The sequence below is a fragment of the Camelus dromedarius genome, chromosome 29 (genome assembly GCF_036321535.1).
Source record: "Camelus dromedarius isolate mCamDro1 chromosome 29, mCamDro1.pat, whole genome shotgun sequence".
NCBI lineage: Eukaryota > Metazoa > Chordata > Mammalia > Artiodactyla > Camelidae > Camelus > Camelus dromedarius.
In genome coordinates, this window is record NC_087464.1 from 6,749,859 (window position 1) to 6,764,222 (window position 14,364).

Below are 14,364 nucleotides of genomic sequence, written 5' to 3' on the forward strand. Positions count from 1 at the left end.
ACAGTCCTCCTCCCCCTGTTGCAACAGTCCCTTTCTCCTCTTGCAGTAATCCTTTTGAAGAAAGTCTCACCTGAGTCTGGATTTGCTTTTTATTGGACATGCTGAATTGAAACAAACAACTGTAATTGATCAGAGTGTGGCTATATTAATTCAGCATTGCAGATTCTGTTCTGATCCCTCTCCCATTAGTCACACTTTTAAATTCTGCCTCCTAGACTTGCCAAATCCACCAGGCCACGGCCAGGTGCTTTAGGCCAGACAACTGGGCCTTTGGAGTGAAACCCAGTAGGAATTGGATTTGGTGCTGCCACTTCCTATATACCTTAGTCCGGTCACTGAATGGCTCTTCTCTTGAACCACCATTTAATGAGTACCTACCAAGTGTAGACACTGAGTTCGGCACTGGGAGTGGTGAGCAAAACAAACTTAGAGATGATAATTAGGGGCAGAAGGATTCAGGCAATAAAACAATTAACTGAGAAGTGCAATGAAGAAACAGAACGATCTGACAGAGCACAGAGGGAGCACATATGTATATAGTGTAGTCAGGGACTGCCCTGCTGAGACAGTGGCTTATCTGAGGCCTGAGGATCAGAAGGTCTCGCTGAGCCAGCAGCTGAGAGAAGGATGTTCCTCTGAAGAGCCAGAGGTGGGAGATCTGGGTATTTAAAGGCCAGAGAAAAGTGGGGCATTTCAGAAGGAAAGGGTAGAATGGTAGAGAATGTGCTGTAGCCCTCACACTGGTCTGGACTTTTGTCTGCCGAGATAAAGAACTTGATTTTTATTCTAAGTGAGATGGAAAGCTATAGAAGGGGTTTCTGAGATCTTAATGTTTTATCCTTTTGCTTTGTTGCTTAGTTTGATTGCTAGTGAGGTTTAATTTCTCTTCCCTGTTAGCCATTTGTGTTCTGCTCGTGCAGAATTGTCTGCTCATGCTCTCCATCCATTTATCTACTGATATTTTAGTGTGTTTCTTATTAATTTGATGAGGTCTCTCTCAATTAAGGATTTTAATCTTTTGCTGCATTTGTTTCTCCTAGATTATGGTTTGCTTTTTAATTTTGATTTCCTTTTACGGGTTTCAAGCTTTAAAAGTTTGTGTTTTAGTATGTGAAAGAGTTCGTGCATCACTTTTAAGCTTAAGGAGTCAGTCCTCTGCCATTCGAAATTTGATAAATTATGTTTCTCTGGTCCACGTTTCGTAACCTCGTGGACGGTGTTGGGCAGAGCAAACTCCTGTGCTCCTGGCCAGCGAGGGTTCAGGATGCGGAGACCCCCTCATCCTCCTAGACCAAGCCAGAGGGGCTTCTTCTCCGCCGGAGGCCGTAGTCGGTAACACCCATTATACTGGGAATCCGAACTCTCGTTACAGATCAGGGACACAGGGCGGGGCCAAAGGCCTGTTCTACGGGTAAGAAAGCTGAGGTTCAGCAGAAAGCTGAGAGGGAGACAAAGTGTTTAACAGCCTACAGCAGAGGCAAAAGCTGGAGCCAGGACCAGCGGGTGCAGAGGTGGCAGGCAAGCGGGAGGGGCCAGTGTCAGGTCACTGAGCTGAGGCCCCGCCCCTGCCCGCCCCAGACTCCGGGCCCCGCCCCGCGGGCTGCTCTCCAGGCAGGTCCCACGGTGGCCTCTCAGCACAGCCCGGCCCATCCCAGTCCCCGCCCACCGCTGATTTCATTGGCTGCCTCTCTGTCCCCGCCCCCGGAGAACTGCTGATTTTCGCAGCCAATCAGCAGGCGCAGCAGCCGCGGCGGCGGCGGCTGGTCTCGGCGGATCCCGGCGGAACCCGGTTGAACCCGGACGCTGAGGTACTCGAGTCTGCGGGGGTAGGAGGGTAGGGAGCCGGGGCTGCTGTCCTGTTTGGAGGTAACGCGTAGGCGCTTTGCGGCGCCGTGGCGTGTCCCTGCTTGTCAGCTGGGTGGCGAGCTGCAACTCCTGGGTCTCCGAGGTCACTCCTGCCGCTGGAGGTGCGGCGGCGTCCGAGACCGTGGAGGGCTGGCCCGAGGTTTCTGGTGTCGGAGGGCAGAGGTCGGAGGTCGTGCTTGTGTGGAATGTTGGGGCCCCGCCCGTCTAAGCATAGGTCGGGCCGCTCCCCGTTTTGTTTTTTTTTCTTCAGTCAGTTCGTTTGAGTACCTCGGTCCTTCCACGGAAGGAGCTCCGAGGGAAACTGAGGCCTGGGAGCCGCCAGGGCTCCTTGCAGGCCCTGAGCTCGGACAGGAAGGCCCGCGCCGAGCTCGGGTCGCCACAGGTGACTCTCCGGCCCCGGCAGAACGGCTGCCGCCTCCCTCCTCTGGGCCGGCGGGGGCTCTAGCGTGTGGGGGAGGGGGCAGGGGCGAGATGCGGTGGTCGCGCGGGGCCACGGCTGCCCTGAACGGGCCGCTCCCCTCGGGCTCCGAAGAAACCTGAGGATGCCAACTCTTTTTGAGACTGTCATTCCCCGTGTTTGAGATTTCTTTTCTGGAAGTTCATTCGAGCACTTCGGAGAGAGGAAAGGCAGCATTGCGGCTTCTGCACTTGTCTGGAAGTGAAAATTAAAACCAGACACGGGAGGTACTGAAGGCAAAGGGACGTGGCGAGAAACTGGACGAGTTTCTCAGTTTGACAGGAATCTTGCCCCTAACTTGCCTCACATATTATATAATTCAAGCTATTTCAGAATCGGAGTGTTTAATCTCATAGTTCTAAGCAAGTGCCCTTAGTCTTGACCTTAGTGACGATACTTTGGAATGTCTGAAGTATTGAGCAAGAATTTTTTCGTACAAAGGTAGGTTCCGAGTTTAAGCTTCTCAGTGCCAGGAAGTCAGAACAATCCTTTCCTCTCCTGGCAATCATCCCATCTGCTCCTCTGCTACTCTGGGACCAAAAAGAGAAGTCGTTTCTCTACATATGTGGGTTTTGGGAGACAGCTATGGATGAGGAATAAGGGAAAAAGAAGGAGGATTCTTTTGTTTTCTGCGCAGAAGGTGTGCAGTTATGGGGCAAAAAGTGTTTTTATTTGTTTATCTCTCTCCCTTCATCTCAGCCAGCGTAAACAAATTGTGCCTTTTTTGTACCTACGGCATGTGTTGATTATTTATAATATTAGGGAAAGGAGTCATCTCTAACAGCACGAAGACACTTATCTTCAGTGTAGCTACAGAAGAATGACTGCCTTGTGTGGAATTAACACTGGGGTTTGGTTTTCAGTTAAGAAAATGAGGCAGAAGGAAGTGTTGACCAAGACCTTCCAAGGCCCAGCCATTGTCTGTAGGACTCCGGCCAGCCATGTTTACATGTTTGGGAATGGCGGTGGAGATTCGGGGGACTCCTCTGAGGAAGAGACCCACCGAGTGGCCCTGCGGCCCCGGGGCAAGGATCGCCAGAAGAAGGGTGCCCACCACCCTCACCAGCCTGGAGCAGGGGACGTGGTGCTGCTGCAGCGGGAGCTGGCCCAGGAGGACAGCCTCAACAAGCTCGCGCTTCAGTATGGCTGCAAAGTAAGAAACCCCGCAGGTGAAGGAGCCACCTGCCTTCGCCCTGTATGTTTAGAGGAGCAGGAGCTCACTGAAGGGTGAGCCTGCTGCCCCTTCCTGACTCCCGCAAGCAGTTGGGAGAAGCCTGCTATGGGTAAAGGAGACCTCTTTCTAGCTAGAGAATGAAGGCAGGTGGAAGTACTTAACCATTCTGAACCCTGGGGTCATAGAGAGGATTAGGAGTTTCTGATGATGGGGCAGTTCCCTCTCCACAGAGTACTTCTCTTCCTTATCCCTCCAAACTGAGATGCTGAAACCTTTTTTTTTTTTTTCCTTTTGAGCACATTTTATTTAAGACTATGTCGGGGCCAGAGATGCCAGGTAGAATTTATCCAAGATTTCTTAGGTATGCTTGCATTTTTCTGCTACTTTTCTTTTTCTAAACCTTTCTTGCTGATTGTAGCTCCTTTGGTAAAGTTTTTACCTTCTCTCTTTTAGAACTGCATGATCTGGCCGTTGTATGCTGTGTATCTATATAACCCTGTTTCTCTCTTTAATTATGTTTTTAGCTGTCAGAGTGATTAACAGTGGCAAAGTAAGTAGGAAAGTGTTTGTAGAATTGCTGCATTGTCGTCTCGATTGAAACTGTTTCATTTTGCTAACACTGTACTGCTGCTTTCTGCGGCTTTCTTTAAGGCCTTATAAGCTACTTACTTAAAAAAAATCTTTTCATCCTTGAAGTGTTATTTATTTAACAAGGTCCAAATGGCTCAATATGAAGTGTGGGGATGGTGGTGTGTTTTCCGAGGGAAATAAACAGACCGGTCTCCCAGGATACATAGTGGTCTCTGCATTGTACTGAGATTTACATTTGACTCTTACAGTCAGCTTCTGTAGGCATACTGTATAGTTTATAGAAATTGTACAGAAAAATGAATCATCTCCTCTAGAGACCTGAATAGATGCAGTGGGCTTCTTGGAATGGTGATGTTTAATAAACCCAAAAGTATTATATAAATAATGTGTCTGATAAGTAATCCGTTCTCCTATTTGAAGTAAATAAATTTGATGTTAGCTTATTAGGATCAAAGCTAGAAGCGTCTCAAGCACCTTATGGTTTAGTTTCAGGACTTAGTAAATTAAAAATGTCCCTCACTCTAATTCAATGAAATGATAAAAGCACTTGCTAAATAATTAAAATTATGAAGATGATTGATTTGAATAAGGTCTGTTGGCTGTATTTACACTCTAGTTTAAGTGGACTTAGGAGTTAAAACCTTAGAGTCCATCTTTGGTGCTTTTGGTAAGTTTTCAAACAATAACTTGAGGGAGGATTTATCTTTGACTTACATTTCCCCCTACTTATTAAACCTTAAGGTTTGATCATGAGAGGGATTTGTCATAAACTTTGTTCCTTTATAAGACACAGTCATACTCCTTTCTCCTCAAGTCCTAATAGTGGAATAGGCAGATGATTTCCATCTATAGTTTCCAACTTGATGCATATTCCCTGCATGTTTCTAATTATCATAAGTGTTGTGAAATCCTCAAAGTGAATCAACTCTAGGTCGCTTTTATTTTAAAATAAGTTTATAGGCCATACAGTACTTCTGGCAAGGAAATGTTGTAGCACACTTTTAAAATGTCATTACAGGTGAACTAGATTCTGAGTGTCTGTAGAGCTGGCTGAGGATTTGTGTTTGCTGAGTGCTAATGTTTACTACAGCTACTAAATTAAGTCTGATGCAGGAGAGAAGTCAGCCAGACAGGGGCACTGTTGCCTCAAAAGTTAAAAGTAGAAAGGGTTACAGCCTTCTTTTACCATGATGTGTTCCACCTAAAATCATTTTGTTGAAGGCACACTTTGAACAAATAAAAAAGTCTTTTCCAAAAGTAATCTTAAGTTGTTCAAACTTGTAAGTCTGTACAAAAATCTGATGATTAGTCTATAACGTTAAGGCTGAGTTAAAGCCAAAAACCCCAGTTATTCAGCCTAAATTAAATCTTGTGCATAGGTACAGTTTTCCAGTGTTCATCAGATTCTTAAGCAGAGTGGACCATCACCCGGAGAGGTTAAGCACCACTTTTTGGATATTAGTTTTAAGGAGCTTTACATATTTTGTGATGTTTGTCCTCATGGCTTCCCCAGGTTGCAGATATCAAGAAAGTCAACAACTTCATCAGAGAACAAGACTTATATGCTTTGAAATCTATTAAGATTCCAGTGAAAAATCACGGAATCCTAACGGAGACCCAGAAAGAACTCAGACCCCTCCTGAGCTCATCCACAGAGACCAGAGTGACCTTCGAGGAGCAGCCAGACCCAGACAGAGCAGCTGTGGGTGCCAGTGCCCCATCTAGCCCACTGACGGATTTCTTTAAGGGCATTGACCAGAATATTGAGCGTGCAGTGCAGTCAGACATCTTTTTGAGTGAAAGTCACTGCATCGAGACCTCCAGTCAGCCACTGCTTCCGGCTCCTCCGAAGCCACTGACAAATGGTGCAGACTGTGGAATTCATTGGTGGAATGCTGTGTTTATCATGCTTCTAATTGGAATTGTTTTACCAGTGTTTTATTTGGTCTATTTTAAAATACAAGCTACTAGTGACATCCCTAGCAGCTTGAATACAACTACTGTCCCCAATGGCTCGATGGCCATGAATGCAGTTCCAGGCCAAGGCCCCAAATTAGTGATTCCAGTGCCAACCCTCCCCTCTTCAGACAGCCAGTTCAGTCATACCCAAGGGGGGAACTAGCTGTTGTTCCTAAGTAATCAGGCCAGCTTTAGCAGTGGATCCGTTAGCAATGGCCATGTGCTGACTTTCCTTTTCTCTGACGTGTGGACACATTGCAGAAGCCACCGTTGTGTTCTCAGTAACACTCACCATGGGGAACAGCCTTGCCTGATCTAAGGCTGCGGGAGCCAAAACACTGGCACCCTCAGTCTCCTACATCCAGAGAAGAGCAGCAAGAGAGACATTTACACCTGACAGACGCTGTTTCCAGGAGGCATTTAGTGGACTGGCCATGTCTTCACAGTAGCACCGTGTGCGCCCCCAAGTTGGACATGCTGGAAGGGAGACGAATGGCCTTGGCAAACAGACCTACAGCGTGGGAGCCCCGGGGGTCGGCTTTGGTGGTCTTCCCGTTTGCATTGTCCCCTGCCTGCTATGGAGGAGTGACAGGCTCTGACAAGTGCTGTTGTGTCTGCCCGGCAAAAGTGCAATAGTGTGGAATGTCACCCTGTTTTAGAGTGTGACACATTACAGTTGTAACAAGCCTTGCTTCATATTTGCCCCCTCAGATAGCCTTTTTGAGCCAATGTCCTGTCTAGAATTTAAAAAGCTCTAAATCCAAATTGCTGTAATATGAGTAAATAGTGGTTCTGTTCCTTGAACTTTTAGAGCTACTTAATCTGACACGCAGGCGTGTTTTAAGCTCTGCGTGGTGCAACCAGCACTTCCTGGCCAGCACGTTTGGAGGCCATGGCCCAATTTCACCCGAGGAGCACCTGCACAGTGATTGCTACCTGGATCCCCCACGTCAGCATTCTTGGAAGGAGCTCTTGCTGGTCAGTGTCTGGAGTGGAGTAAGTGTAGAGGGAAGGATCAGTGCCTGTCACCAAGGTCCCAACGTGTGGCACTTCTAAGGGCGAACAGTCACCAGTCCTGCATCTGCTGGCCTCTGTGCACCTGAAAGAGTGGTGCAGGGAAAACGGGGGTGCTACCTGCTGCTTCCTCGACTCCATTCTTCGGGATTCTAGAGCCACAGAACAGGAATGGTTTTCTTTAGGTGATTTCAATGTAGCTCATAGTATTAAAATATCAAGCCCTTAACAGAGGGCCTACAGGTGACCCTCCTGTGAAAGGCCATAAAAAGAGGGACCTGAGGTTTGCCCATCTCCTCTTATGACGAGGCAACAGGGGTGCTAATGCAGAGGCTTGAGGAGGGAGGGCCTGGGCGGGCCTCGGAGGCTCACTGGTGCAGCATGGGTGAATGGGGTGAGGGCAGGAGCCCACCTTGGTCCCACGGAGTGGAAATCAGCCAAGGTGGCTGGCAGCCCAGCCTTGGAGAGGTCTGTCTCCAGGGAGGAAAACACGCTGCACAAATGCTGAGCTTTAATGCAGATTTAAGGCATTTGACACATTAGGCCTAAAGAGCAATTTGAAAGATCTCGTCACGTAAGAGGAAGGGAATGTGGCAGAAGAACCCTTGAGATAGGCATCCAGTTTCTTTCTCCTTTCAGTTATGTGAAAAACTATTCTGCCCTGGGTTTAATTAGCAAATTTAAATTATCTTCAAAATAAAATGTTTTCTTCAAAACCAAAATGGTTTTCAGGATAAAATGAATTTGTGAACCTTTACTACCGGAAATTTTGATCATGTAAGGTTTTGATCATGTAAATGCTTTTCCAGTCAAATGTTTGTGCGCGCTGTGCCCCCGAGGGCTACACGTTTCTCTAACATTTGTCACCTTTAAATTCACCCAGCAGGACTCGGACTCCCATGAGAACATGACTTTTGCTGGACAAAGAATGAATACCTGTATACTTTTTTCAAGTGGAATAAAATAATTTCTTCTGTGAAGGAAAACTGATTCCTCCTTTTTAATCTGGGAGTTGTTAATTTGGAATTAAAAGATGTGGGATGATGTTGGAGAAAATGGAGGTGTCCATGTCCAGAGGGCGAGGCTGGCCCAGGGCTTGTGCCCACGGTCACTCTAGCAGGGGGGAGAACAAAGTGGTAGCAGGCACAGCCTGGCTGACTGGTCTGCATAACGTGCTTTAACATTGTTTTATTGGGCATGCATAAGCGATACCATGAAGCTCTTTTTTAAAATATATTTTACTACATTTTATTGTGTTTTGGGAGTTAATGTTCTAAAGAAATAGATTTGTTAGATAGTCTTCAGTCCTTTTGGTCAAACTGTAGTGCTTACTATTGCAGAAGCCTAGGGAATCTGTCATGGGACAAGTGATGCTCCCATTTTACTCTGGGGTGACAAGGCTGCAGAGACTAAGTAGAAGTCTCAGGGTCGCTCAGAGCAGGACTGCCCGGCCAAGGCCATGACACAGCCTCTCCTCACGAAGTTAGTTCTTTAAATTGCCTCTGCAGTAACTGTGAACACCCACGCCTGGGTTTGAGGGAGAAGGATACAGGCCCTGAGATGATGGCTCATAGAGGGGATTTTGACATTTTTTCCCAGTTTTATTGAGGTATAACTGACACACAGCACTATATAAGGGTAAGGTGTACAGCATAATGATTTGACTTACATACATTGTGAAATGATTACCACAAGTGTAGTTAACATCCATCATCTCATGGATACAAAAAAAGAAAAAAGAAAAAAAAAGTTTTTTTTCCCATGTGGTGAGAACTCAGGATTTACTCCCTTAACAAGTTTGACGTGTACCATATAGCAGTGTTAGCTATCGTCTGACAGGCACGAGGTGATACCTTATTGTGGTTTTGATTCGCATTTCCCTAGTGGTTAGTAATAGTGACAGCTTTTCATGTACCTGTTGGCCTCATATCTTTCTTCATCGGACAGATGTCTATTCAGGTCCTTTGCCCATTTTTAATTAGATTATTTGCTTTTTTGCTATTGAGTTACATGAGTTCTTTATATATTTTAGATATTAACCCCTTATCAGATAAATGGTTTACAAATACTTTTTCCCATTCCATAGGTAATCCTTTCATTTTATTGATGGTTTCTTTTGCTGTGCAGAAGCTCTTTGATGTAGTCCCACGTGTTTATTTTTTATTCTGTTGCTTGTGCTTTGAGTGTCACATTCAGAAAGTCTTCACCAAGACAGATATCATGAAGCATAATGCCAGTGTTATTTTCTAGGAGTCTTATGATTTTTGGTCTTACACTCAAGTCTTTAATCCATTTCAAGTTAATTTTTGTGAGTGGCGTAAGATAGAGGTTTACTTTCATTTCTTATACATGTTAATATCCAGTTTTCCCAGAACTATTTATTGAAAAGTCTATCTTTTCTCCATCGAGTATTGGCTCCCTTGTTAAATATTGCTTGATGTATATGAACTTGTTTATTTCTGGGCTCTTGATTCTGTTCCATTGGTCTGTGTCTGTTTTAATGCCATTACCATAGTGTTTTGATAACTGTAGCTTTATAATATAGCTTGAAATCAGAAAATGCGATGCTCCCCTCTTTGTACTTCTTTCTCAGGATTGCTTTGGCTATTCAGAGTCTTCCATGCTTCCATACACATTTTAGGGTAGTTCTTTCCTAATTCTTTAAAAAAAAATGCCATTGGAACCTTAATAGGGTTATAGCATTGAATTTATAGATGGCTTTGCATAATATGGAAATTTTAATGATATTAAATCTTCTAATCCATGAGCACAGGATAGCTTTCCATTTATTTGTATCTGCTTCATTTTCTTTCATCAGTGTCTTGTAGTTTTAAAAGCATAGAGGTCTTTCACCCCCTTGGTTATGTTTATTCCTAAGTATTTTATTGTTTTTGATGCTATTGTAAATGGGATCATTTTCTTTATTTCTTTTTCAAATAATTCATTGGTGAAAGGCTGAAAGTTTTTCCTCTAAAATGAGGAGCAAAACAAGAATGCCCACTCTCAAAAGTCCTATGCAATACAGTACTAGAAGTCTTATCCAGAGCAATCAGACAAAAAAAACAAATAAAAAGCATCAGAATTTGAAAAGAAGAAATAAAAATGTCAATATTTGCAGCTGGCATGATTTTATATACATAAAATCCTAAAGACTCCACCAAAAAACTGTTAGATTTAATTAACAAATTCAGTAAACTTCCAGGATACAAAAATAACTTACAAAAATTAATAGGGTTTCTGTACACTAACAGTGAATTATCTGTCTTTCTCTGGCTTAGTTCACTAAGCATAATACCCTCCATATCCATCCATGTTGTTGCAAATGGCAAGATTTCATTCTTTTAATGGCTGAATAGTATTACATTGTGTGTATGTATGTGTCTTTATCCATTCATCTGTTGATGGACACTTAGGTTTCTTCTATATCTTAGCAATTGTAAATAATACTGCTATGAACTTTGGGGTGTGTGTATCTTTTCAAATCATTGCTTTTGTTTTTTTCAGATTGATACTCATTATTGGAATTGCTGGGTCATATGGTAGTTTTATTTTTAGTTTTTTGAGAAACTTGCCTACTGTTTTTCACGATGGCTGCACCAGTTTACATTCGTACCAACAGCGTACTAACGTCCCCTTTTCTCCACATCATCACCAACATCTGTTATTTGTGTTGTTTTTGGTGATTGCCATTCTAACAGGTGTTGGCATTTCTCTGATGATTTACAATGTTGAGCATCTTTTCATGGCCATCTCTGTGTCCTCATTGGGAAAATGTCTATTCAGGTCTTCTGCCTATTTTTTAAACTGGGTTGTTAGTTTCTTTGATATTGAATTGTATGAGCTGTTTTGGATATTAACCCCTTATCGGTCATATCTATACAGATATTTTCTTCCATTCAGTAGGTTTTTCAGTTTTTTTTCTTTTGAAGTAAGTTTACAATGTATCAATTTCTGGTGTACAGCATAATATTTTAGTCATATGTATACATACATATATTCCTTTTCATATTCTTTTTCATTGTAGGTTACTACAAGATATTGAATATAGTTCTCTGTGCTATACGTAGGAACTTGTAGTTAGTATCTGCAAATCTTGAGCTCCCAATTTATCCCTTCTTACCTGCTTTCCCCCGGTAACCATGTTTGTTTTCTATGTCTGTGAGTTTGTTTCTGTTTCATAAGTAAGTTCATTTGTGTCTTTTTTTTTTTTTTTAGATTCTATATATAAATGATATTGTATGGTGGTTTTTTAGTTTTGTGAATGGTTTTCTTTGCTGTGCAAAAACTTTTAAGTTTAATTAGGTCCCATTTATTTTTGCTCTTATTTTCTTTGTTTTAAGGGACAATCTGAAAAACATTGCTACAATTTATGTCAAAGAGTGTTCTGCCTATTTTCTTCTAGGAGCTTTCTGTTTTCTGGTATTACATTTTAGGTCTTTAATCCATTTTGGATTTATTTTTGTATATGGTGTAGAGAATGTTCTGATTTCATTCTTTTATATGTAGCTGCCCAATTTTCCCAGCATCACTTATCAAAGAGACTGTCTTTTCTCCATTGTATATTCTTGCCTCCTTTGTCATAGATTAATTGACCATTAGTGTGTGAATGTATTTCTGGTCTTTCTGTTCTGTTCTATTGATCTGTGTGCCAGTACCATACTGTTTTGATTACTGTAGTTTGTAGTATAGTCTGAATTGGAGCAAGTGATTTTTCCAGCTCTGTTCTCTCTCAAGATTATTTTGGCTATTTGGGGTCTTTCATGTTTCCATACAAATTTTAAAAGTGTTCTAGTTCTCTGAAAAATGCCATTGGTATTTTGATAGGGATGGCATTGAATTTGTACATTGCCTTGGGTAGTATGGTCATTTTAACAATAGTAATTCTTCCAGTCCATGAACATGGTGTATGTTTTCATTTGTTTGTGTTGTCTTCAGTTTCTTCATTGTCTTATAGTTTTCCAAGTACACATTTCTAATCTCCTTAGGTCTGTTTATTCCTAGGTATTTTATTCTTTTTGATGTAATTATGAGTGGGATTGTTTACTTAATTTTTCTTTATGATAGTTTGTTATTAGTGTATGGAAATGCCACCAATTTCTGTATATTAATCTTGTATCCCGCAGTTTTACCAAATTCATTGATGAGCTCTATTAGTTCTTTGGTGGAGTCTTTAGGATTTTTTATGAATGGTATCATATTTTACTTCTTCCTTTCTGATCTGGATTCACATTATTTCCTTTTCTTGTCTGATGTGTGGCTAGGACTTCCAGTGCTATGTTGAAGAAAAGTGAGAGTGGGAGTCCTCATCATGTTTTTGATCTTAGAATAAATGCTTTCAGCTTTTCACTGTTGAGTATGATGTTAGCTGTGGGCTTGTCATATATGGTGTTTATTATGCTGAGGTATGTTCCCTCTGTGCCCACTTTCTGGAAAGTTTTTATCATAAATGAATATTGAATTTTGCCAAAAGCTTTTTAAAAGCATCTATTGAGGTGATCATATGATTTTTATTCTTCAGTTTGTTAGTGTGATTTGTCACATTGATTTGTAGATATTGAAAAATCCTTGCATCCCTGGGATAAATCCCACATGATCATGCTGTATGATCTTTTAGGTTATTGTTGGATTTGGTTTGCTAATTTTTTTTTTGAGGATTTTTGCACTTTTATTCATCTGTGATTATAGACCTGTAATTTTCTTTCTTTTTGTGGTGTCTTTGTATGGTTTTGGTATTAGGATAATGTTGTCCTCACAGAATGAGTTTGGAAGTGTTCTTTCCTCTGCAGTTTTTGGGGAGTAATATGAGAAGGATAAGTGTTAACTCTTCCCTAAATGTTTGGTAGAATTCACCTGTGAAGCCACTGGTCCTGGACTCTTGCCATTGGGAGTTTTTAAAGTACTGATTCAACTTCATCAATCTGTTTATAATCAGTCTGTTTGTATTTTCTATTTCTTTCTGGTTTAGTCTTGGGAGATTATACATTTATAGGATTTGTCCATTCTTTCTAGATTGTTCATTTTATTGCATATAGTTCTTAATAATCTCTTATGATCCTTTGAATTTGTATGGTGTTGGTTGTAACTTCTTTTCATTTTTTATTTTATTGACTTGAGACCTCTTTTTTTCTTGATGAGTCTGGCTAAAGATATGTCAATTTTGTTTATCTTTTCAAAGAACAAGTTCTTAGTTTCATTGATCTTTTCTGTTGTCTTTTTAGTCTCTATTTTATTTGTTTCTGCTCTGATCTTTATTATTTCCTTCGTTCTACTTATTGTGGAATTCATTTATTCTTTTTCTAGTTCCTTTAGATGTAAGATTAGATTGTTTATATGAGATTTGTATTGTTTCCTGAGGTAAATGTGTATTGCTGTAAACTTCCCTCTTCAGAATGCTTTTGCTGTGTCCCATAGATTTTGGATCATTATGTTTTTGTTTTCATTTGTCCCCAAGTATTTTTGATTTCCTTTTTGACTTCTTTAGTGATCCATTGATTGTTTAGTAGCATATTGGTTAGCCTCCATGTGTTTTGTGTTTTTTGCAGTTTTTTTTATTGTAATTGATTTGTAGTCTCATAGTGTGGTCAGAAAAGATGTTTGATATTATTTCAATTTTCTTAAATTTACCAAGGCTTGTTTGGTAAGTCTGTCCTGGACAATGTTCTATCTACACTTGAAAAGAATGTGTATTCTGCTGATTTTGGATGGAATGTCCTATAAATATACCTATGAAGTCCATCTGGTCTAATATGCCATTTAAGGCTAGTGTTTCCTCATTGATTTTCTATCTGAGTGACTTGTTCATTGATATAAGTAGGGTGTTAAAATGCCCTACTGTTATTGTGTTACTATCAATTTCTACCTTTATTTCTATTAATAGTTCCTTTATTTAGGTGCTCCTATGTTGGGTGCATATACACGTACAATTGTTATATCTTCTTAGATGCTACCAGAGAGAGGGGTTAGTTGCAGGAATGAAGACCTTGAGAAGGAGAGAGGTGATAGGCTCCAATACACAACATAGAATGCTTGGCCCAAGGTAAGAACAAAGGCTATCCATAGCTCCTGGATGGAAGGCAGAGCCCATGTGTACAGGTGCAGGCAGATTCCTAGATTTTATGTGGGAAGACTAGGTAGGTCTCATTTGATTGCATCTATTTATTAATGGAAAATGTGAAAGGAAGTGTTCAGCTAGAAAGAAGAGGAAGTGGTCTTGGAGATTGGAATAAAGAGGAGAAAGTAAAATAGTGATTACAGAAAGTGAGAAAGTCAACAAATGAGGGAATTGTGGTTGCATTTCTGGGCA

At 41.6% G+C, this 14,364-nt stretch overlaps 1 protein-coding gene across 6 annotated transcripts; it reads left to right on the forward strand.

Moving 5' to 3' along the window:
* Positions 1-1,739: 1,739 nt before the first annotated feature.
* Positions 1,740-8,047, forward strand: LYSMD4 (LysM domain containing 4). Of its 6 annotated transcripts, none has more exons than XM_010985330.3 (3): positions 1,740-1,808; positions 3,187-3,476; positions 5,602-8,047. In XM_010985330.3, the coding sequence occupies exons 2-3, from the start codon at positions 3,195-3,197 to the stop codon at positions 6,208-6,210; spliced, it is 891 nt and encodes a 296-aa protein (XP_010983632.1). In that variant the 5' UTR covers positions 1,740-1,808; positions 3,187-3,194; the 3' UTR covers positions 6,211-8,047. The 6 variants fall into 6 exon arrangements, with proteins under 6 accessions (XP_010983632.1, XP_064336600.1, XP_010983633.1 ...); XM_064480530.1 differs by lacking the exon at positions 1,740-1,808 and adding an exon at positions 1,816-2,248; XM_010985331.2 differs by lacking the exon at positions 1,740-1,808 and adding an exon at positions 1,816-1,967.
* Positions 8,048-14,364: the final 6,317 nt, after the last annotated feature.